Raw genomic sequence first — 26,416 nt, forward strand, 5'->3', positions numbered from 1 at the left:
TATATATATATATGTATATATATATATATATATATATATATATATATATATATATATATATATATATATATATATATATATATATATATATATATATATATATATATATATATATATATGATTAAAAAATTCTACCCATTTGATTGGTGATTGGTAGGTCCACACGAAATCTCCGGTCCACATAATTCCGCAGATTTTCAGCCCATCATTAATTCTGTTTATTTACTTGAGTAAATGTCTGTAAATCTATATTTATTAAGTTTTTAATTTAATTACAGTAATATTATTGACTAATATGAAAATGTTCATCTGATATAAGTGCAATGCAGTTTGTACAGTAATATTTTCTGTCTTGTAGTTGATATATGAGACTTGGTTTGTTTATCAAACAAAGTGGATCTAATTGGATTTGCATTTTAAACATTAAATAAAAGTTAAAAAGGTATTTTTTTTATTTCACATATTTAGGTTTTAGTTATGATGCCCCCAAAATGATTCTGCAGAAATCCGCAGATTTTTGCCAAGATTCTCAGCAGTAATAGCAAAAAACATCTGCAGATTTATTCTGGCCCTAGTGAACGGTTAAATTTTTCATGTGGCTAAAATGTTTTAAGTGCTTGTGCACTTTCGATTATTTTCAGAGGATGTCAGAAACTTATTTGATTAAACTGCTCATAGCGTAAACCAGTATATCTACTTACAATCCAACCAGAACAAATGCTTAAAAAAACAAACAAACATCAACAGAGGAGGCATAAGCTAGGCCCCAGGTCTTTCAAGGTGAGCCAGATAGCTAAGAAATTAGGTTAGAAGACTGCTGTTCAAACTCTTGAGCAGTTAGGACAGGCTTATCCAACCCGTCATGTAAATCAGAAAATGTAGAATTCTTTCATCTAAATCACAGGTGTCAAACTCAGTTCCAGGAGGGCTCTGCACAGTTTAGTTCCAAACCTAATCAAACACACCTGATCAAACTAAATGAGTCCTTCAGGCTTGTTTGAAATCTACAGGTAAGTGTGTTGGAGTGGAGTTGGAACTAAACTGTGCAGGGCTGTAGCTGCAGTTTTACACCCCTGATCTAAATACTGACTGAATTAGGACCATGTTTACTCCTGGTATTAAGCTGTGCTCTACACATTTTGTGTGATGAAAACACATGAGGATGACATTAATAAACATTAAATATATGAGTAAATACAGAAAAAAATGCAAAATTTTATATACTTTTTGCTAGTTTATTTACATGACAGCAGTATTTTAGTGACTAAAAACACGTCATTAACACACAAGCAATCTTTTTTTTTTATGTAAACACGTAATGCAGTAATCTCTGAAAATGGTGACGCGATGTGTGTGTAGTAACTGTGTAGACATGGCTATGCTGAGTGTGCATCGATTTTAAAGACAAGCTTGAACAAACACACATCAATGTTGGAGTAGGTGGTAGTGTTGCTGTTGATCAAGTGATTAAAACTTTGTCTGCAAAGTGTGAATTTACCTCAAAACTAATACAACCATCAGAGTCGCATTTTATGCACACAACAAATTCTAACTAAACATCAGCGCCGAGGACATATCTAATCATCCCTTCCTAATAGGGATGGGAAGATAAACCGATATGTATCGATACGCGATCATGCGCGTGCACGATGCGAGTGCAGCGGTAGAGCAGCAGAGGATGAATGAAATATTAAAAGCAAATCGAGATGCATCGGTTTTTGCGAAATGCATCAGTTTTTCTAAGATACAACTTATCTTTTTAATATAGAATGTATTTTTTATTTATTAACAAGTGTTGTCAAACTGTTTTTAGCGCATAATTTAATCGACCTACATAAAGTATGCCTTAACAGTTTACAATCAAGGTGACTAATGGCATGGTATACGCAGTTCAGCATTTTTGGCCATTTTGAAGGATATGAGTTAATGAATCATCTCATAGATTGATTTATTAACACTTGACTTGCGTTATGAAGTGAGTTTGGAGTAAGCTCATGTTATTATCTATAGATTTTTATCGATAGAATTCTGCTTGTCAGTGAACTACCACTTTGTAGTAAATGTTGCTCCATCTATGAAAGCACATTGTGGTTTACTAAAACCAGCTTAACTGACAAAATGTGTATATAAATTGCATTTGATTATTCGTAACCATACATGTGTACTGTATATGTGAAATCTAAAAAAAAAAAAAAAAAACGAAATTGACATCTTTTTAATTTTTAATAACCTGATTGTTGTGCAAACCTAGCCTGAAACACTTTGAGCTATTCATTTCTAACACATCCAGAGGTAGAAAACTCATTCGATTGGATGGCTGTTGAGTTGTAGATGCTCATGTGGTTAAATGAGTTGAAATAACCACATAGACCAGCAATTGCTGAATAAATTATTAAACATTTCAGCATGTATTGTTAAAGCAAATTGGCCAACCTGACTGTAAAACTTTGCCATTTAATAGTAAGTTTGTATTGAAAGCAAAAAGGATATATAAAGCATATTAGGAGAGGGTTAACACTTGTTTGTGTTTTCATATTTTAACAATAATAAAAATCAGAATAGAAAGTGTTATTTTTAGTGAGTCAGAGTAAATGTTGATTTAAAATTGTATTATGCATAATATAAAAGAGAATATAAAGTGTTATTGTTAGAGTTATCATAATTTATTTATTTGTTTACAGTGTATTAAACAGATAAAAAAAATGAATAAAGAGCATTATTAATTGTACACTGTACATAGTTTTTCTTTTTATGTATATTCAGCCTAACCTCACGAGGAAACGTAAGTATTTTTACGTTTTGTCAGTTTAGTGGCTAATTCCAAATATGTACGATTTTAAAAAAGGAGATGAGGCACCCATCCCTGCACCTTAACCAACTGTCATTGGATGTCGAGCAAATCGTACTAAACTGTACAAATTAGATCGTCAAATTTATACGAATTAGCCACTAAATCAAAAAATTACGAATTGCCAAGAGATTGCGTTGGTATATTTTGTTTAATCAAATGACCTTTTCTAGTTATCTCAACTTATAACAATCAAACGAACTAAAAAATGTTAAGTTAATAAATTTTTTTTGTATAACTTTGTATAACTTTGTATGACAAAAAAAAAGCGTTTGAAACCTGAATAACTGATTAAAATTAAAGTCACATTAATACAGATGTTGTCATGACCTTTTGGGCCCTATCATCCACTCGGCATGATAAGGCGCGAGATGTGTATGGCATGATTTTTTGCTATTTTCAGACCAGAGAAACTTAAATTTTTTTTTACGTTTTTCTCCATGTTTTTTCAAATAGCAAATCCATTTGCATCACTTTGTAGACTCATGGATGGAGATGTGTTAAGGTGCATTGTTGGCACGTAGCTATTTTGAGAAACTGGCATAGATCGCGCCATTTACCAACGAACTGAAAGCTGGTCTACAGTCCAGCACAGAGCACCTATGCATTTCCAAATGCTTACAAATTGCTTAATATGTGCAGCAATACACAAATATCTTTACATAAAATACATATAAAAAAATAAGGGTTTAAAAATATCCCAAAAAATTATTATTTTCTACATAAATGTGAAAACCACTGCCTCCATGCCTTATCTCAGGGGGCTTTTTCAGTTTATTCATGACAATTTGCATTTGTATAATGTTATTATTATCATCAGTAGTATTATTTATTATTAGTTTATCTCTATTTGTTTCAATAAAAACAAGCTTAGATTTGTCCACCTGTCGGGTTTTGGAGACCTACGCATGACCATATGGGGCAATAGGACGTGTGTTTGGATATAACTTTTTTGACCACACATTGTTAACATTGTTCATTTATTCATTTGCTGGAAATATAACCTGAATTCAGAAATAGTTTTGAAACAAATCTTTGTTTTAACAAACTAATTGTAAATGTGTAGACTAATGAATGTTTTCAGTGGAGTGTGTACAACACTATTTCATTATCCACAAAATTAAAGGTGTAAAGTAAAGAGTAAAAGTAAAGTAAAGAGGATTAGTGGAGGAGGCTCATTCTTTATCCTTGCGCTGCAGATGGTCGGTTTAACTGTTTTCTCGCTAGTGAATTGTTCAGTTTTTACACTTACAAAGTCCGCCATTAAAATAGCAAATGTACCATGGCGTGACGCAACTGACTTTTAAAGGCAATAGGAGATCAAAAACTGATTGGTTTATGCTTAAAACACAATCATAGCTCATTAAAAGAATAAGCACAGCCCTGTTAGACCATGATCATTAAAATAGAGCCCTTTGTCTATTTTTCAAAGTGTAAGGACAAAAGTTTGTAAATAGACATATCTAAAAATAGTAACACTTTAACTGATTTCATCTGCTTTTTGCTCATTTTGATATTGTGATGACAGTGTCTTTCTTTAATTAAACATGACACGGCAATGCAAAAAAAATAAACACTGCTACACTGTAAGCGAAATGTCACGATGGAAAAAGTTCATCACGTCATTCACACAGCAGGTGGGTGGTATACCTTGCTAAGAAAAAGTTCAGATGTGTTTTTGAAGGATATAATGCATGCAAGTAAAACCACACATGCGACTTTGATACCTTTAGTGCGTGGAGCAGTGGCAGAGCCGACAGTTGAGGCTAAAGAAAAGCGGCGAGTGACTTCTGTCTCCTTAGGTGCGGGTTCTGAAGTAGAGGCACATATGGGTTAGTAGTAAGAAGAGAAAACAGGATGAGGTGGTGAAATGAGTGAAAAGAAGAAAAAAAAAACGCACAGAAAGACGTCTGATCAGCAGATATGTTTGAAAGGTTTAGCAATGGTTTTGTGTTTCATGCTATTTCTCAGTACTCCCACAAAATCTAAATACCTTCCTGTTGACCCAGGCCTCTACTTTCACATCATTAATCTGACAGCAGTACAATGTTTTTTTTTTTTATCTTTTGATTGTGTAAAAAGGTTGCAGAGAATTAAATTTTACAATTTTAATTAATAAAAAGTATTATATACCTGCATTTTAAACAGTAGTCAACATTTGAAGTGGATCAAAAAGTTTTCAAAATTGTCCTAAGATGGGAATAAGTATTGTTCAATAGTTTTAAATAATTTTTATAAACTTAAATTGACCCACTTCAGATGTTAAATAATGTAAAAAAAATGTTCTACTAGCAGGGTAATCCACATTTTTATTTTTGTATTTTGAAAGATTCAGATTAGATCCAAGTATAGTAATGTAATGTAATGTGTATTTATATAGCGCATTTATTTTGTATGGCCATACACCCAAAGCGCTTCACAATCATGAGGGGGGTCTCTCCAGACCACCACTAGTGTGCAGCATCCACTTGGATGATGCGACGGCAGCCACCGGACAACGGCGCCAGTGCGCTCACCACACACCAGCTATTGGTGGAGTGGAGAGACAGTGATAGAGCCAATTCAGTGGAAGGGGATGATTGGGAGGCCATGGTCGTATGGGCCGATAGAGGGACTTTGGCCAGGACACCGGGGTTACACCCCTGCTCTTTCACGAGAAGTGCCATGGGATTTTTAATGACCTCAGAGAGTCAGGACCTCGGTTTAACGTCTCATCCGAAAGACAGCGCCCACTGACAGTGTAGTGTCCCCTTCACTTTTACTGGGGCATTAGGACTCACATTGACCTCACGTTGAGCGCCCCCTGCTGGCCTCACTAATACCACCTCCAACAGCAACCTGGTGTTCCCTAGTGGTCTCCCATCCAGGCCCTGCTTAGCTTCAATGAGTAACTGGTCTTGGGCTGCAGGGTGATATGGCTGTTATTAGTAAGTATAGACATACTTTCAAATTCTTTTCAGAGTTTGAGCTTGTAGGGATGGCTTGCCTATTTATTTTATTAATTTTGACTATGTTTATATTTAGGGAGAAATTTAAATGTACTACTTTTTTCTATAATAAATCTATTCAATTACTCTCAAGTCAGTGTCCAAGTTTGGTTGTCAACCGAAGGGGATCTTTTGCATCAAGTTTTTGTTTTGTTTGGGAAATCCACCACCCCAACACATTTGTTTTTCCGTTTATTATGCCCATGTTATTTTCCCCTAGACTTGAGGCATAATAGTAGCTATTCAGTTGTTAATATCAAAATGAAAATAGGCAGTTCCTTATATCTTGTTTTGATTTTATTGTTAAGATACAATGTAGCCAGGGTGATGTGAATGATGTTATCAAGTACACTGGTCCCTTTGAAGATTTACACGACGTGTGCTCGGATGTTTGTTTTCCATATCAAACTTACAAAGTCTGAACTTAAGGAAAGGGTGCAAGACTGAACTTAGTGCACTTTATATTGAGAAAAAGCCCCAATCAGCAGCATTTTAAGATGAAAATGGCCTCTTCAGTATTTCCAAAATGCTCAATTTTTGTGGCCTCAAAAACTCCAGGGTAGTGTACATGGAAGGTGTAACCGTGGGAAAATAATTTTAAAATAAACGGTACTATTGTAAATGGGGAGAGCTATGCTGTCGGGCACTCAAGCCCCTGTTAGGGTGATTAGGCAAAATGGGCTAAGGTGACAGGTCAGGCTAAGTGCGATTCAAAAATCCTTTATGAGCGCAAAAACATTAAGGACAGTGACATCGCCTGATATGGCACGGCCGGGGCCACACCTTGGAGCCAGGCCTAGCGTCTGGTCAGCCTTGAATGAGCAACGTGGGACAATCCACATGTAATGTGGGGGAGCAACGGGTGGTGGTCGAAGGTTAAGACCATGACAAACCGATCGCCAATTCTATTTATATCTATAATATTATTGTTGTCATTAATACTATCATCACAACTATTGTTGCTATTGTAACTAGTAAGTTTACAAATTTACAAACATTATTATAGATCAACTAACTTATTGTCCACAGAGGATTGCTCTATTATTTAGCTTTATTTATATCTATATTATTTTTGCTTCTTTTTAAATATTATTTATAACCGGTATTGATATGCTTTCTAGTGTTATGCATATTGTGTGTTTTTTATGCTCTCTTGTTTGTATACTTTCCGTGTATCCTGTTACCTTAACACACAAAGCCACACATACACACACAACTGGTTGTATCTGATTGTCTTTAACGTTCGTATTCGCTTTTCTCTTTTACATTTCTATTTGATTTCATGTCATGTATTTTGTGTATCTCTATAATAATATTTCTGTCAGCACTTTGTAAAATAATCGACATGAACCACCCAGACAACATATAGTTTTTAACACCTAAAAATGTCAAAAAAGCAAGTCTGTTAAATATTAAAGGTCAGTCAAAAACTGACAAACTATTAATTAGCAGTGAATTATTATTAATATTATTTTTTACAATTTATCTATTAGAAAAATCCTCCTTAAAAATGTCAGGGGAATACATTGTGGCATTTTTTTTTTGAGTTTAAATAATTTTAGCTCTTTTATTGACCTGATTTGCACACAATTCATACTCCTAAGAGAATCTCAACGCTCTACGATGACAAGCCACCAGAGATTTCCACGTTACTTTCAAAAGTGGCTCATATTCGAGAAAAAAAAGGCTTAAACGTTCTCAGAGACAGAGACTGTCAGAGACTGACAGAGAGCGATGACAGTGAATATTAAGAGGGGGACCAATAGGCAGACATCGGGATGAGATGATGGATGGGTCCACACAGAGACGAGGCATGATGATGCTGTGCCGTTACCTGCGGGCAGAGATCTGCGGTTTGACAGGCCCTGTAAGGTGAAACGCTTTCTAGGAAGAGCCGCTCGCTCTGAGCCGAGGCTGGATGAAGTGTCAGCTACAAAAGGGGAGGAGGAAAGCACTGCTGTTAAGGCAGCATGAGGAAGAGGTGAAAGGGAAATAGGACTAAATAGGATCTGTCATTTAAAAAAAAAGTGTGTATGATGGATTGGATCAAATATGATAAAGCCTTAGTTGTATTATTAATCCTTTTAGATGATGTGAAATGTTGAATCATTTAAAAAATCAAAAATAAAAAAGTTTAAAGTTCATCCTTAGAGTTAGTTTGCTGAATGATTCAACCCAATGATAACTAATTATGAGTTGAACTACAAAAGATTTTTTTTTTACGAAAGATTTTTAACATATTTTTAAACATCAAAGATTTAATAACTAATTTCTAATAACTCCTCTTATTTTGTCTTTACATGATGACAGTACATCATTCTATTCTAATTCGATTGTCTTGTGAGATACCGGATTTCTGCTTAAAGTGCAAATTACAGGCTTAACTTAATTAGGATAGCTAGGCAAGTTAGGTTAATTAGGCAAATAACTGGGCAACAGTGCTTTGTCCTGCAGCCTATATATATATATTTTGATATATATATATATATATATATATATATATATATATATATATATATATATATATATATATATATATATATACCTTAGAATTATAAGGTTCTATCTGAATTTTTTGTCAAAATTTTGTTATTGACATATTCTAAGACTTTTTATTTATAAAACAATGTCACACACATTCTGTTTGCTATATGTAATGCAAAAACTTTTGAAGCTCATTATCTCAAAATCATTCCGAACACAGATGGAACCTTATAATTCCAAGATGACAATATATACAGTTGAGGCCAGAATTAAAGAACTACTGAGATATATATATATATATATATATATATATATATATATATATATATATATATATATATATATATATATATATATATATATATATATATATATAAGCTGTCAATTGTTTTAAAAATGACTTTTATTACAGCCAAACTAAAAGAAATAAGACTTTCTTCCGGTTAAAACAAAACATAATTGGAAATACTGTGAAAATGTCAAAATAAAAATTTTAATAAATAAAATAAATAAATACAATTTTTGCCTTTAACTGTACTTTTGTATTAGACCTGCTTACAATATATATGATTTAGTACACAAAGATGCAGCAAAATATAAATATGATTGATAAAATACATATTAGGAAATAAACAAAGCTCTTGGAGGTTTAATTAAAAACTAAATCTCTTGATCTGGGTCAAAGGTGAAATACAATGAAACTGGTAATAAATAAAATGTAATTGATGTTGTAAAAAAATGTTGAACACAAAATTAAGATTTTAGAATAATTTCTAAAATATCATGTGAGACTTAAGACTTACGATGAAGACAGAGTACTGTCTGTTGATAATCGCACTTTCCAAAATTTCTGACTATAGTAAAATGAAAAAGCGCTAAATTAATATTGCTAAAATAATTCAAAACATAACTGTTTTACTGAATTGTCGTAGATTAAATAAAAGCACAAGATACTTTTTTCCCACTTTTTTGTATAGTATTATGAAGCATATTAAAAAAAAATTCATTAAAAAAGGTTTTGGGTAACACAAACAGTGTCAAACAATTAATTTCGATTAAGCGCATCCAAAATAAAAGCTTGTAAACATATATAATTGAATATGCACAATATTTATACGCAGTAAGTACACACATATTATGTATATACAAACCTTTATTTTGTATTTGATTAATCGCGATAAGCTATGTTAACTAAGATAAGCATGTTTAAGAGTGTCGAAGTTCTCCAGCTCAGATTCTCAGTCATCTGTAGTCTGGGTTCATCAGAGGCACAGAGACAACTTGTGTTTTCACAGGAATTAAACACCTGTGGCAACCATTACTCATCCGAGATCTGCAACCAGACACCACAGTCAGAAAACAATTGAGTGGTATTTACCCCAAACCACCTCTTCACTTGAACAAATCACCAACATATGGAAACATACAGTACGCACTTGAGAAAGAAGTAGAAATTGAAGATTATAAAAGAAAAAACCTATGCATATCAGACCAAACCAACACAGCAGAAGTCTCATCGCAATCATGCAGATGTTACAGTAGCCGAGATATGTCAAAACACCATGCCCAAGGGAAATGAAGTTTTGAAGTGTTTACCGGCAACCAATTACCTGCTAGCATTTTTACAACCATTACGGCAGAGATAATGGCGTAATTAAGGTAAATGCACTACATGATCAAAAAATAAGTTGGAAAGAGATGACAGACAACAGCTTTAGGATAAAAAGTCTTCCCTGCAAATGACTGCAAATCCGGAGAGCTTGATGACCATGGCTCTTAAGAAGGATTAGACTTGATTGACTGGATGGTTAGAGAAACGGAAGGTTGTAACTGTTTGGATAAGATTTTTATTATGGCTCTTACCTCGTTTCTGACGCATATTTGGACCCGAGTCACTGCGTCTGTAGCCTGTTTCAGGACTGGAAGAGTCGGACTGTCTGAGGGCCGTTTTACGCATATTTCTGTCAATGAAAGCAAAGTCAATGGTGAAAAACAGATTCAGGGATTCAGACTATGAATGTGTATCTCAAGCAGAAAATCAACATATTAATATTGTTTCTAAAAATGCAACACTCAAGACTGGAGTAGTGATCCTGAAAATTAAACTTCATCATCACAAGAATAAACTATATTTTACATATACTTATATAGCTTTATAGTATTTAGTTACTTTACTATATATATATATTCAGTACGATTTGCTCATCCCCCAATGACGGTTGGGTTTAAGGGTGGGGTTAGGTGCCACGCCTCCTTTTTAAAATCGTAGCCACTTACCTGGCAAAACGTAAAATACTTACGTTTTCTCATGAGATCATATATATACAGTTGAAGTCAGAATTATTAGCCCCCCTGTTTAGTTTTTTTCCCCAATTTCTGCTTAATGGAGAGCAGATTTTTTTTCAACACATTTCTAAACATAATAGTTTTAATAACTGATTTATTTTATCTTTGTCATGATGACAGTAAATAATATTTTACTTGATATTTTTTATATATAGACACTTCTATACAGCTTAAAATGACATTTAAAGCCTTAACTAAGTTAATTAGATTAACTAGGCAGGTTAGGGTAAATAGTTATTGTTATTGTATAATGATGGTTTGTTCTGTAGACTATTGAAAAAAAATATACCTTAAAAGGGCTAATAATTTTGACCTTAAAATTGTTTTAAAAAATTAAAAACTACTTTAATTCTAGCCAAAATAAAACAAATAAGACTTTCTCCAGAAGAATTTTTTTTATCAGTTTAACATTCAAATGGGGCTAATAATTCTGACTCCAACTGTGTGTATAAATACATATATGTGTGTAGTATAGTTTTTGCTCTATTTCAGTGGTGAAAATAAATTCTCACGAATCCACCACAAAAAAATAAAAAAAGTTACAGCACGGGTTTCTGAGCAACTAAGCAGTGTTTCAATACTGAATGAATCACCTGCTGTGAATGAATTTAAGAAACTTATTCAATGACTCCGTAATTGATTTGCTGTTATTTACAGCACTTTTAGTTTGAATACAAAAGCTTTTATTTAATTCGTTAAAATCATCTAAAGAGTATATAAAACCACATTCGAGTTCTTTTTATGTCATAACAATATAGATGCAGTTGTAATAGTATACAAGTTGAGATGCAACTTCTGTGTCTGTAGGTCCGACAACACTTTTGTGCACGAAAAAAACATATAAACAACTTTGTTTGTTTCCTTCTTCTTTTCTGCATTGAATCAGGATACACGTTTACTAATAAGTAACTACACAAAAGTGTACTTGGAGTTTCATATGAATACAGTTGATATGTTATTGTCTTGGTTTTGTAGTCTCCAATCCTGGGCTATACATTATCTGGTTAAAAATGATTCATACATTTCTATAAAACAGTTTTTAAAATAAGAGTGAGTCATCTGTTTTGAAATCAGATTTTGCCATCCACACAATAAAATTAATTTGTTAGGTCACTAAAAATATACAGTTATGTCCATACATTTCAACACAATTGTAACCTTTTTTCAGCTTTAATTTGTGGGTATTTACATCAAAATCAGGTGAACACTTTAGGAATTACAACAGCTTACATGTGCCTCCCACTTGTTAAGGGCCCAAAAGTAATTGGACAGAATAACAATCATACATCAAACTTTTCCTTTTTAATACTTGGTTGCAAATCCTTTGCAGTCAATTACAGCCTAAAGTCTGGAACGCATAGACATCACCAGACACTGGGTTTCATTCCTGGTGGTGCTCTGCCAGGCCTCTACAGCAACTGTTTTCAGTTCCTGCTTGTTCTTGGGGCATTTTTCCTTCGGTTTTGTCTTCAGCAAGTGAAATGCATGCTCAATCGGGTTCAGGTCAGGTCACTTCTTTCCCTTCAAAAACTCTTTGGTTGCTTTTGCAGTGTGCTTTGGGTCATTCTCCATCTGCACTGTGAAGCACCGTCCGATGAGTTCTGAAGTATTTGGCTTAATTTTGAGCAGAAGATTTTGCCAGTAACACAGTTCCATTAACAGTCATACATGCCCACAACCTGTCACTACTACCACCGCTTCACTGCTTAGGATCATGAGCAGTTCCTTTCCTTTCCTTCTCCATACTCTTCTCTTTCCATCACTCTGGTACAAGTTGACCTTAATCTCATAGGATGTTGTTTCAACACTGTGAAGGCTTTTTAGAACTCTAACCTGGCCTTCCTGTTTTTGAGGCTCACCAGTGGTTTACATCTTGTGGTGAACCCTCTGTATTCACTCTGTTGAGGTCTTCTCTGAATGTTGACTTTGACACACATACACCTATCTCTTGGAGAGTATTTTTTTAATCTGGCCAACTGTTGTAAAGGGTGTTTTTTTCACAAGGAAAAGAATTCTTTGGTCATTTACCACAGTTGTTTTCCGTTTTCTTCTGAGTTTTTTGTGTTGCTGAGCTCACTGGTGCGTTCTTTCTTTTTAAGAATGTTTCAAACAGTTGTTTTGGCCACGCCTAATGTTTTTGTTCTCTCTCTGATCGGTTTGTTTAGCTTTTTTCAGCCTAATGATGCCTTGCTTGACTGATAGTGACAGCTCTTTGGATCTCATCTTGAGAGTTGACAGTAACAGATTCTAAATGCAAACAGCACACTTGAAATTAACTCTGGACCTTTTATCTGCTCATTGTAATTGGGATAATAAGGGGATTAACACACACCTAGCATGGAACAGCTTAGAAGCCAATCGTCCAATTACTTTTGGACCCTGATTTGGATGTAAATAGAAAATTAAGACAGTCTGCAATTGAAGCACATCTTGTTCGTTTCATTTCAAATCAATTGTGTTGGTCTAGAGAGCTAAAAAATGTCAAAAATGTATGGACCTAACTGTATATATTCTGTAATTAATTATTTGACGTGTCATTTCCAACTCCCGAAAGCTTTGTTCATCTTTGAAAAGTTGTAAAGCCTTATTGCCTCTGGAACAAAGGTAAATTTATATATGTTGGAAGAGCATTTAATAATTCTTAACCTTCTTCCAGAGGGCAACAAAACAAAACAGTGGTGTGCGCTCTGCCTCGGCGTACCCTTTGTGCTCCACGCAATTTGTTCGATTCGAGTTTGCTTGTTGAACTTCGTTGGCTTTGAGTAACATAATATGATGGTTGTTGTGTGATTCTAAACTAAGCTTTGACGAACTGCAAACGAATCCGGTTTGTTTAAGTTTAGATTGATGTTTTTTTAGATTAGTTTGAGTGTTTTGCCACCTGTGCATTTTGAGTTTTGTAGTTTAATTAGTTTAGTTCGGGTTTCGTATACACTGAAGATCTCGATTTTTATTTTGTGTTTCTTTTTGACGCCTAGTTTAGACTTTAGATTTAAGGATTGTTTTGTTTTGTTAATTTCTTTGATTTGGCTTACACTCGTTGTTTTTGTTTAAAGATAATAATTATTCCTTTTTGTCCCCCATTTATTATTGGTTACATATTGTTTCAATTATTGAGTAAAAAGCTTAAATAAGAGTAATTGATCTTTGCCTCATTCTTGATCTGTCGCACACATTACACCTGTCTCAGTTAAATGTTACAGCATCCCATCACGTAACAATGGCCTTGTTTCAATGACTTAAATTTTTTAGTTTTTCACTCACCACGCATAAACGTTTCTTTCTCAAAAACACAAACACATACAAACATTCTGCTTCGATATTTTGGTAGCCAAACTTGTGCTGTTTGCAGTGTTATTACACTTTAGACATTTACATGTTTTGAAGATACTGAAAACAACACAAATGTCAGTGCATGTCAAAACTTCTCCAGAGCCCCAAAACACCCTCAGACCCCAGAGGGTTAAACCTTTAAATGTCGCTTTTAGCTGTATAGAAGTGTCTTGAAAAATATCTAGTCAAATATTATTTACAGTCATCATGGCAAAGATAAAATAAATCTGTTATTAGAGATGAGTTATTAAAACTATTATGGGTAACACTTTATAATAACTACACACTATAAATCATTTATTTAGCATTAGCAAATAGTGAACATATTATCTGTTAAGCATTAACTCTACATTAATAAACATTAGTAAGCAGTTTATAACTGCAGCTACAAATGCTCTATTCTTGACTTATAAGCACCTATATAATGTGTTTAATGATTGTATTTTCATACTTAGTTAATGATTTATATTTCATTACTAAATTAAGTATCGAATTATTTACAAACCAGTTGTATTTAAGAGTAGTTGAGGGTTTTTAGGATTGTTCAGAATGAGTTAGTAAATGATTAATCAACTATTGAAATCAACATTTATAATTAGAAATTATTCAGGCATATAGTAATAGTTAACTAAAATGATATTAAATGCTTTATTAACTCAACTTGATGCAGTTTTGTGAGCTAATCTAAAGTGAGGACTATTTATGCTTTATAAATCCCTTATAAATGACAAATAAAGGCTCAGAATCAAATAAACGATAATCTGTGCAATCTTTTCTAAAAAGTAAAATTACTGTAAAGTTTAAACTTTGCCAAATAACAGGAGTGTCAAAATAAGACATCCAACTGGATAAAACAACAACAATATAATAAGTAAACAATAAAATAAGATGCAATGTTTAAACTCTACAGTGATTTTATTTTAGATCAGGTTGCAAAGATTTATGTTTCATCTGCATTACAGTTTCATTTGTGTATCTTTAAATGAATAGAAATGAATAATGTCATTCTTCCTGTTAAGAATTTAACTGAGCCTTTACTTGTCATTTATAAGGGATTTATAAAGCATGAATAGTCCTCACTTTAGATTAAGTCACAAAACTGCATAATGTTGAGTTAATAAAGCATTTATTATCATATATAGTAACCATTAGAATATGCCTGAATAATAAGACATATAAACGTTGATTTCAATAGTTGATTAATCATTTACTAACTCATTCTGAATGATCCTAAACACCCTCAACTACTCTTAAATACAACTGGTTTGTAAATAATGCGATACTTAATTTATTAATGAAATATAAATCATTAACTAAGTATGAAAATACAATCATTAAACACATTATATAGGTGCTTATAAGTCAAGAATAGAGATTTTGTAGCTGCAGTTATAAACTGCTTACTAATGTTTATTAATGTAGAGTTAATGCTTAACAGATAATGAGTTCACTATTTGCTAATGCTAAATAAATGATTTATAGTGTGTAGTTATTATAAAGTGTTACCCTATTAGGTTTAGAAATGTGTTGAAAAAAAATCTGCTCTCCGTTAAATAGAAATTGGGGAAAAAATAAACATGGGGCCGAATAATTCAGGGGGGCTAATAATTCTGACTTCAACAGTAGGTGTTATAAAAAGTTCTCAGTATAAGTTTTTCTACACAGAAAGAGTTCAGTTTTCTAAGAACATACATTCTCTGATGCACTTTCTTAGCAACAGCTTCTGAATTCTGCTGGAACTTTAATTTGGTATCAAATATTGTCCCTAAATACTTATATTTCTGTACTCTTTCAACTTGTTTTCCGTTAAAACACACTGGTTTCACTTCTAATGCATTTTTTTCTAAAATCAATTACCATCTCTTTCGGTTTTGTGATACTCAGTTGTAGTTCAGCTTCTTTGCAACACTTAAAAAACTCATTATGATTAACGCCATCAGAACAATCTGTAATTGTTAACAAGGATTTAATTTTTTTTTAAAACTGTGTCGTCATCATATTTGATTATATGACAATTGTCTTTAGTGCTATAAGACATTCACTTGTGTATAATATAAAAAGAATTGAGGACAGTACACAACCCTGCGGAGATCCTATTGATGTAGAAAGCATGTCTGAAAGCACTCCGTTCAACACGACTCTCTGCTGCCTGCAGGTCAAGATCCATAAAAACAAACCATGACTCACATCAAATTCATCTCCAAGTTTCTTTGCTAAAATAAAAGGGTTCACAATATTAAATGCCGAGGAAGTCCACAAATAGCATTCTTGCCAGAACACCTCTACTCTCTAAGTGTTGATGTACAGTATTTAGAAGGAAAAGCTTTGCATCATTTAGACATCTTTTTGTGCGATATGCAAACTGCAAAGAATTCAACAGATGATCAGTTTCTGTCAGCGGATGTAACTTAACCTCCCTCTCTAAGGCTTTCATAACCAAGACTGTTAAGGCTATGTGCCTAAAATCATTAAAGGAATTTGATTTCTCTCTCTTTGGAATAGGTATTATGTTAGATGTTTTTCAAAAGTGAAGAACCACTGCTTGATTCAGGGACGCCTGAAACAATGAATGAAATACTACACTGAGTTGCTCTGCACAGTGTTTAGGTGTTATTCCGCAAGTGCCATCTTGACCAGGTGCTTTGTTAAAAAGTGTAGCTTTCAACTGGTTAACTACATTAAGAAGCTGTAAATTCAAAGGAGTAGAGGGACTCAGTTTTTGTTTGAATTCATTAAGATCATGGCTTGTACAGTGTTTTTCAAAAATAATACATAATTTTAATATGTATTCTGAAGATGAACGGACTTTGAATGAACTTTTCAACATCCCTTTTCTGTGAACTAACCTTTTAACTATGCATGATTGCAAAAAAAGGTACCTCATGGGGGCATGGTAGATGTTCTCTGTAATCTTCTGATGGAGCTGACTGGCTTCTGTGCCACAAGAGAGAGAACAAGAGAGAGAGAGAGAGAGAGAGAGAGAGAGGGGGGTCATACAAAGGCTAGTCAATGTTGATATACTATATACAGGATAAAGCATGACCACAAAAAAACCTTCAGGATTTGTTTGGTCTTTGATGATAATTTCAATACCAATGAACCTTTAAACCATGAAATCTTCAGAAACATCTTAGCCTTATAAACAGACATCAGATATCAGACTCACAGCAAAGCCCAATCTCTTTGGCTGTTTCTAAGCACTGAGATGAAACGTGTAAGGTTTTGAAGGGTGAAGGTTTGTTTAAGGATGTCATATGGAGTTTACAATTAATGTTGGCCTTAAATGGCTGTTTTAGTTCAAGTTTAGTTCATCCCGAGACTGATGGGGAGTGTTTGGGAGGATTGCAAAGAAATACCTCGGCAGGCTTCCAGCTGGCTTGTTAAGACTTTGCGGATTTCTGATACCCACGTGTTCTTCACGTCCATGGACGGGGCCTGACAGAAAAGACATGAACAGACATATGCTGGGACAAGGGAAAACCATCCTGTTATGGGACAACAGTTCCCTCTCATGGATAACAAATGGAATAACATGATAACAATATAGAATAGATGCTGATAGGGCATTTCTAAGTTGCCCAGCAACTCTGATTTTTTCAATAGTATCTGGATGCAGGCTTTATAATGCAAGCTGAGATTGCATCACTCAGCGATGAAATGCACTTAATGGAGGGAGTTGCGTCACTGTGACGGGTAGGGTTAGGGGTGGGGTTAGGTGAGTGCTTTAAAAAGCATTGCAATGCAGAGTAGATTGCACAGCACCAGGTCTGCATACAGACACCTCTCGATTTTTTATTTATTATTATTATTTAGACTACAAAAAAATCATACCTGAATGATGTAAACTTCTTCTCTGCCATTGTACCAGATTTCAAACTTCTTGATGTCTCCCTTTACATTTTCTGTGATTCCCACTGAGCCCATCTGGGGGAAAAAGAACACAATTGTCCGTTTCTCACTTGTGTAAGTGTATTATGTTTTGAAATGTTTTGAACACCCATATAGTTTACTGTTCATAATTTTTTGCAGGATTGTGCTGGATTTTATTGGTCATTTTTATATAACAGCGGCTTTTAATTAATGGGCAGCAACTCAAAAACGGACAGAAATAAATAATACAATACAGTTATTTTTCATATCACTTAATTTTGTAATCATTAGAAATAAATGACAGTGGTAAATTATAAATATTTAAAAATCATTATTGTTTAGTATTTTGGAGCTCCATTATGATCTTTAATATCCTTACATTCTTGTTCTAAATGTGTAATACAATAAGAAGTTAGACTTTATAAAAAAATGCTAATTTCCCATTTTCTATTTTCGGTTTGTTTATTTATTTTTTTGAGCCACACAAATAAATAATCAGGGTATCTTTCATCCATTCTTTATCCATTTTCAAAAAAAAAAAAAAGAGGAAAATTAAGAAAATGGCTGTTTTCGGTTTTGCTTTGCTTTTGCTCACAAGCTTTTGGCTAGATTTTTTAGTTTAAATGACTTTAAAGTTCCTTATACACATGTAGGTGGTGCTGAAATGCCCTTGTTCCTCTGCAGATCAGCACACAGGCTTTTAATAATTATTATTTAATTATATATATATAATTGTAATTATAAGCTCACATATTATATTTTTTGGTCAGTTAGCAGGATTACATTCATTGTGTATATTGTATATTCAAGCTAATATTAATAATAATAATTATTATTATTTACTTGGTGTTTTTTTTTATTGTTTAGTTTTTTTAATTGTTGTTAATAGGACCAGTTAGTTATGATGTTAGTTTATTTTAATATTAAACACATGTTTTCCGTTTGCCTTTTTTTTTTTGCTAATTTTTATTTGTTTATTTTTAATCAGTTTAACTTCCATGTAAATCATATGAGTCAAATCAGTCCCAAAAAGTGTCACAGGCATCTGCATTCTTCTGCATAAATAAAATAGCGGTTCCCGATTTGTTATGATTTCTTTGTCATGTCTCATGCTGTAAGTGTTTTTTCTGTTCTTGTTTATGTGCTCATTTCCTGACTTAATCATGTCCTTTCTGAGTAAGTTTTATATTTGAATTAGAACTTCCTTCATGACCATTAAAAAGGGCAATCTATGTATTGTTATATGAACAAAAAAAGTAGCATGAATAAAATTCAGAAGTGCTGCATTTTTAAGGGTCATTTCCTAATAGCCTATTAAATCATGTCACAGAAAACTTCAAAGAAATCTGCTTACTTTATTAAAATAAAATAAGAGGTTCTCAATTTGCGATGATAATTTGTTTAACTTTCATAAGTGTTTTTATTGTTTCTTTGCTTATGTATTTTTTTTACATTTGAAATAAAACTTTCTTGACAACTATTAAAAATCACATTGTAAATACTGTGGTACAAAATTAGGTAGCAAATAAAACTCAAAAGTATGTCATCTGTAATTTTGTTTCATTATTGGATGATCTACCAGCGTCAATCGCCATTTAATTTATTTATACTAGTTTCTATTCATAAATGTTAAAAGTAATGTGTCCAACTAATGCACACTTTAGAATCTCAGTGTAGGAATTAAGTTATCCAAGTAAATCTTCCTACTGTTTGCAAATACTATTGTCACAAGGTTTTTTGTGCGTGGATTACTCAATTAGCTGGATTTGGTTATTGACTATTTGACAAGATTAAGAATCGTTTTGTTCTTCAAAAGTCATCTAAGAGTCATAGCAACAGTTCTGGCAGCTCAAACCTGTTCGGGAGCAGGTTTATGTCATATAAACAGGATTAGATCTGGTCTTTTCAAGCAAAGGCAATACTGAAAGTATGTACCGTATGCTGATATTTTCTTACAGTAGTAACCTATAGGTTATATACGCTTGGGAAAATAGTAAAATGGTTTAATAATATATACAGTTTAAAAATATATTTAAATAAATTTTGTAATCTGCACTCCAAAATAAAAGTACAAAACCTGACACAGGGAGGTTCTCCTTAAGAGGTTCAAAGAGAATGTTTATGGACTTTTTAGAAACAAACGAGTACAATTTAAAATTATGAACATAGCTTTATTACAATTTGTCTATGAGAATAGACATACACAATATTCTACAGTTTTTTTTAAAGGAATAATAAATTATGCAGTCACGACCATGTTTTGAAAGCTAATTTGATGGTGATTTGATGCTTTGCAAAAGTTGCAGACACCTTTACCGATATCAAACTGCTTTTTTGATGGAGAAATAATTTAAACATCAAGTTTTTACGTCAAATTAAGAAACCTAAGGGACTTTAATAAATAAAACCCACTCTAAATATAAAAATAAATAAATAGCTAAACACTCTTGACACATTAAAGTGTAAAGCCTGCAGCTCACAACAAAGGTGGAAAGTTATTGCGTATCATATTTAACAAACCGTTTACTACGACTTTTATGTGATTTTGCTCACATGGATAATAGAACAATTCATCCAGACAATTTATTCTGATTCAGGAGCTTGTTTGAAGAACCAGATGGGCCAGAGATCAGTTATCTAGATTAAAAGATCCTTGATCTGCCAAATTATCTTAGATCATTTAATCAAGGTACGAAGAACAGACCCATAATCAATAGCGATCCAGGTTTGCAGATTGCTAGTAAACTCATGTAATTTTACCCGGGCTACAATTTTGTCACTTTAAGAACTACATATCCTGTCATGCACCTCACACACACACACCTGTTCAGGAATCCCCGTTAATTATACACACACATGGCTGGGAGCTGACTCAGAATGAATTGACTCACATGGATTGTTATTGATTATACCCTGTAACATTAGCATTTCCTGTTTATAGTCTTTCCGTGTTTGATTCTTGCCTTGTTCCCTTGTTTACGTTGTCTGCCACCTACGTCTATCAACCATTTGCTTGTTACTTGCCTTTAAGATTACCTTTATGTACTCATTTGCTCCTGTGTTTGACCATTAACTGCCGGACAAATCTCATAATAAACTGCTTGTGAATCCTCAAGTCCATTGTCCAGTGCCTACCGTTACAACTATCCACCATAAATAATATCTTTCAATTTACAGTTTTCACATTTTGCACCCTATTTTGTACCAATAATTGCATTATGGGACCTTGATCTCTACTCTGTTGACTTTAAATGTTGAAAATTCAATTCTACAGTTTAACAAAGGAACTTTTCTACACATTTTAATAGTTTAAAATAATATGAGAAATAATATATAGAGAAATGAGTCTGTAAAATAAAAGAACATTTACTGGCAGTTTATTACAAGGTTTTTGTAGGGTAATATACAACACCATCCCAGACAATATATCACTTTCACCTATAAAAATGTTAATAAAATAAACTTTTTCAAGCTTTTCTAGGTTAAAAGTTGTTGGAAGAAAGACCAGTCTCCCATAATGTATTTTAAAAGCATAAATAAATGAAAAACACTATCACAAAACAAAAAACACTGAATCACAAAATACAGAAACTGTAAAGGAACAGATATGTTTAGCGTATAACTGTTAAAAAGATGTGAAACACAAAAGACAATATTTTGACACTTACAATAACACTACTATGGAGATCATAGTTACTGGTTTTCTACCAAATATCTTCTTTTAGTCAAAAAGAGTTGACTAAAACCGGTTGGAACCAGTTGAGGGTAAATAAATAGTGAATAAACTGTCATTTTTGGGTGAACTATCCCTTAAGGTATCTGATTTTAGATGAAGCACCTGTTTCCCCTTTGGCTTTGCACTCACTGTTTGCTCCTACTATATGGTTACCCGTGCAGCAATTGATTAGCTTCACCCTCTCTATGTTATCTTGTGTATTTAACCTCAGCGTTTTCACTTGTTCTTTGTCTGGTGTTCACCTTCATGCATGTGACATATGCACTTGTTCCTGCTCAGCTTTCCATGGGTCTAGATTATCGTGTTCTTGGATATGCTTTCACTTTGTTTAAATAATGGCTGGACAATAATCAACTCTTAATATATATCGCAATCAATTTTTTTTAGATAATGGTGATATGATTTTTAAGGACATATCCAATATTCTGATTTAAACGTATAGTTTAAGTTATAAATTATAACCTAAGTGTGACTGCAAATGACATTTAGGGTGTGTCTGTACACATAGATATGCAGCCAGCCAGTGGTCAGCAGTAGTTGTTTATAGCTCTGAAATCGTTCACTGGAACATTTAAAAGCTGCGTCAAGCTCATATACATCTACTCAAAGACGTCTTTCAACACTATTGTGTTCAACACTATCCGTGTCCGTATGGCTCTTTCACGCTAAACGCTAAATGCACGGGTACTTTTGAATTATGACTGCATTGTGCATGCAAGCTCATTAACTGTGTATTCACTTTAGTTGGCAAAGCTACAAACAGCCATTGAAATGATTGTATTAATGGGCCCTTACTAAAGTGTGCAGCACTGTCTTTGCCTGATGTGTGAGACACATTAAGTGGCCAATTGTGTATGTATGTAATGTGTGTATTCTGCTGAGCACTAAGCCCAATCAGCAGTATTTAAGAATACAGCGCTAGAAAAGCAAGCGAAAAAGCTGGAACTATTTCTCACTTTTATTTAGTTTGTTTCATTACCTTCTTCATTAGTCTTTATTATGGCTGAAGGAGCCCAGGAACAATGTCCGAGTTATTGACCTTATTCTTCATTGTGGAAGTGCACTCATTTTAGTGATTGTTTTAGCACTTAAGATCCAGTTGCCTATGGGAGAAATGACTAGGAATAATTAACTGCAGAAAATGGTCAAACTAGTTGTTCTACAAACAAGTTTGTTCATGACTATGCATAAAATGTAGCATAATAAAATAGGAAAAGATTTGTTTGCAACATCAAAAGCAGAACAGCGAGCTGATTTTAACCTCTAAAAAACAATGGAAGTGAATGAGACCGGATGTCTTGATCCAAAAAGTTTTCAATAGATATGCCCGCTCGTACATGAAGAATAAGATCAATGGTTTAAAGATTAAGAAAAGGTGTAAAAGTGTTTTATGTTTGATAATTATTTATGTTTATTTCACATTTCTTGTTTGTATGAAGGCTAAATATGAATAAAAGGTGAACATTAATTTTTGTACTGTTTTTTACTTATAAAATAATATATTGTTTTATAGGAAGAAGTTGGTTAATTCATTTCAAGACCTTGTACAGACATTAAAGTTCTTGCAAATTTTTCGGAGGCTTATTATATATTATGTCAATATCAAATTTTATCAGATCATATTGTGATTTAATTTTGGTCATCCAGCCTTAGGTAAAAAAAATAAAAATAATAATTAATAAAAAAAACAATGGTTTGTTCTGCAGCCAATCAAGTTAAATTATTTATTAAAGAACCTAATAATACTTGTCAAAATCACCAGCGATCCAGGCTTGTAGATCTCTGGGAATCATTCACTTTCACTCAGGACTACAAATCAGTCAACATATGGACTACAAATCCTGTCATGCACCACACATTCACACCTGTACCGGTTTTCCTGCTGATTGCTAACACACAGCTGAAGCTGTTCAGAACTGATTACATGGACTTTAAAAGCAGCACAGACACACAAGCCAGTTCCTGAGTCTTGTTATACTGTTACTGTGAACCATGCAACGCGTTTCCCTTGCCTTGCTTTGCCGTGTTTTGACACTCGCCTTGTTTGTTTGTTTACGTTGCTTGCTGGCTGTACTGACCGTTAGCCAGTTTAATGGCCACGTCTCTGGATTGCCTATACATGCATTTACCCTGGTTGACCGTTGCCTGCATGACCATTTTGTTAATAGACCTGCATTTGGATCCGCACCTTCATTGTCAGCACTCCCTTCACAATACAATCTGATTTTAAAACAGTTTTTTTTTTAATTCATCTTTTATTCCAGTAACTCCAAAAGAAACTCTAAAAACTTTTACTCCAGTAACTCTAAAAAAAAAAAAACAAATATATAAATATATATATATATATATATATATATATATATATATATATATATATATATATATATATATATATATATATACATATATATATATATATATATATATATATATATATATATATATATATATATATATATATTTTTTTTTTTTTTTTTCAAAACCAAAAAGATATTATGGAAAATAATGTGAAAATGTCTCTGTTTAACATTAATATTTTTTAAAAAAAGAATTCCATTTTCACAGGAGAGATATCTAAATAAAAAACATATGATTATAATTTTATCATTTGTTTTGCAGCCCTACATTATGTTTATAACTGCACAATATAAGCTTACATTTAAAAGTCATTATCTAATTGTGTAGCTTTACCATCATGCCTGTCACGCGTTAAAGTTCAACTCATCAAATGACCAGGGTGACTCCAGCTACACTATAAACACTGGATCAACAGAGCACACCCATTTAGTCAACAGAACTGTAAAACTGCACGTGCTCCACTTAATGCAAAAGCTCCTGAGAACCACTTGGAGGGATTTATATTTGCATTCATTCACAATCATATCAGTTGCCAGAAAATTGTGTCAAATATTTGCTCTCAAACAGAGCAAGAAGAAAGTTGCCCCATTGTTTAAAGGCAAAATAAACCTATAGATGAACCTATAGTTTAGATAGAGCTCATTCTGTGCAGCCAGGTGTCCACCAATACTATACTTTTTTATGGACAAATCTTTGCAGTTTGATCTGATAGTCACAACCTGTTTTTTTTTTTCATCTTAATGGGAAGTGAATCTTTTCAAAGTTTGCAAAAAAGGCAAAATGTGAATCAGCTGCATTTGCATTGAGTTGTTGGAGAGGCTTTTGTTGATATTGGTAATAAATACAACAAATCCATAAACAAAGAATAGAAGTAAATTGTCTTGTTTAATTCAGGAGGTAACTTGATATTTCATTATAATTGTTTGTGAACTTTACAGGTAAACTCAAATTTTTTAAGTCTTCATTTTTTTTGTCTATTTTTAGTAGATTTTTTCACCTAGAATGAAACACTACCATTCAATAGTTTGGATTCATAAAAAAAATAGTTTGTTGTTGTTGCTGAAAAAATTATATTCATATAAAGCAAGGACACCTTAAAGGGGCAGTATGTAAGTTTATGGACACATATGAGAGCCATCATGACAGAATTAATCAAATGCTTTGTTTTCTACTAAGGGGTGCTGAAATATAATTGGCTAAACTGGTTAAAAGAACCAAAACAAAGACAGACGTTCCAGCACGTAATGAACACATTTTCAAAGCAGAATATTTGACTTAAGCGTTGTTTTCCAGATAAACAAGAATATTCACTTAGCATGTTTCTTAAATATCTGCAAACATATTATGGTATTTTTATGCTTAAGATGTCAGGGTTCTGCCACGTCTTGTAAATTCTTGTTTTGGTGGCAGTCATATCATGTAGGTTATGCTCGGTTTGAGTTATCTCAGATCGAGCACTCATTTTCTGTCATTGTGTGTTTCTGTATGAGAGCCATCGTGATCGCACTCTGGCCGTGCGCGCTCCCACTTCTTCAGGCGAGCGAGGTCCGTGCATGCTCTAGATGTGCTGTTTTGTCCTGGTGTGTTTTTTTGTTTTGTTGGCGGCTAGGTGCTTCGTTCTCAGTGCTACAGTCTGGTCAGTTTCTTTTTCAGTTGGTGCGGGGATCGGAACATGCATGTCGCATGTGTGAGCACACGGTAAGGTGCTTTGTTTATCGTGTGCTCGTGTCTTGCGTTCTGTTTGTGTTGTCTAAGCACGTGGTCGGTGTTTACAATGTGGCCACGTAATTTAGTGTTGTCATGTGAGCATGCGGGTAATAAGTTCTCTCACTGGCTTCGTGTTCTTGTCTTGTGTTATGTGAGCACATGGCTTGTGTTACTTGTGTGTCATGTGCTCTCCAGTCTATTGTCTAGTCCCACCCTCCTTGTTTTTTTTTTTTTTTTTTTTTTTCATTTTTTTCCATTTTTTATTGTAAAAAAAAAAAAAAACACTTGAAATTTAGCATGAAAATACACTTTCATGAGGTAAGGCAAAGAAAAACATGTACTGTATTCCACATATAAAAATACACATATACATATATCAATCAATTAACTAATAGCGTTAAGAGTTTTTTTTTTTGTGCCATTGTATGGTTATGTTCCAAAAATTGTATAAACAGATCCCAAATTTGTTTATACAAAATTGGTACTCCTTTAATCTGCCCTTTACTCTGTAATTGATTCTTTTCAGTGCAATGTAATGTGTCAAATCTTTCAGCCAAAAATCAATCGATGGACTTTCTATGTTCTTCCAATAGAGTGCTATTAGGGATGTACCCGATGTAACATTTTAACTTCCGATACGATACCGATATTGCAGCCATCAGTACGAACCGATACCGATATAAATCCGATATCAGCACAAACTATGAATACTTTTACCTATTTCGTTGAGTCGAATGTATGAACGGC

At 33.4% G+C, this 26,416-nt stretch overlaps 1 protein-coding gene and 1 long non-coding RNA gene across 32 annotated transcripts in view; one reads left to right on the forward strand and one right to left on the reverse strand.

Annotated features, from left to right (window-relative positions):
* The window catches only part of mcf2l2 (MCF.2 cell line derived transforming sequence-like 2), a 194,993-nt gene that overhangs the window by 29,327 nt on the left and 139,250 nt on the right, over positions 1-26,416 (reverse strand). For 10 of the 31 annotated variants that reach the window (XM_087273315.1, XM_087273314.1, XM_087273313.1 and 7 more), the window contains exons 23-28: positions 17,830-17,922; positions 17,355-17,433; positions 16,878-16,932; positions 10,183-10,280; positions 7,670-7,765; positions 4,576-4,659 (exon numbers count right to left, since the gene is read on the reverse strand). In XM_087273315.1, coding sequence (XP_087129441.1) covers positions 4,576-4,659; positions 7,670-7,765; positions 10,183-10,280; positions 16,878-16,932; positions 17,355-17,433; positions 17,830-17,922 — 505 coding nt within the window. Of the gene's footprint in view, positions 1-4,575; positions 4,660-7,669; positions 7,766-8,874; positions 9,653-10,182; positions 10,281-16,877; positions 16,933-17,354; positions 17,434-17,829; positions 17,923-26,416 lie in introns of those variants that run through there. The other 21 variants (XM_087273338.1, XM_087273326.1, XM_087273337.1 and 18 more) reach the window with 3 other exon arrangements.
* LOC147841671 (uncharacterized) lies at positions 458-8,291 on the forward strand. Its single transcript, XR_015502418.1, has 3 exons — positions 458-2,373; positions 2,980-5,199; positions 5,786-8,291. It is a non-coding gene; the product is annotated as an uncharacterized LOC147841671 (long non-coding RNA).

The sequence above is a fragment of the Danio rerio genome, chromosome 11 (assembly GCF_052040795.2).
Source record: "Danio rerio strain M-AB ecotype USA chromosome 11, GRCz13ab, whole genome shotgun sequence".
Taxonomy (NCBI): domain Eukaryota; kingdom Metazoa; phylum Chordata; class Actinopteri; order Cypriniformes; family Danionidae; genus Danio; species Danio rerio.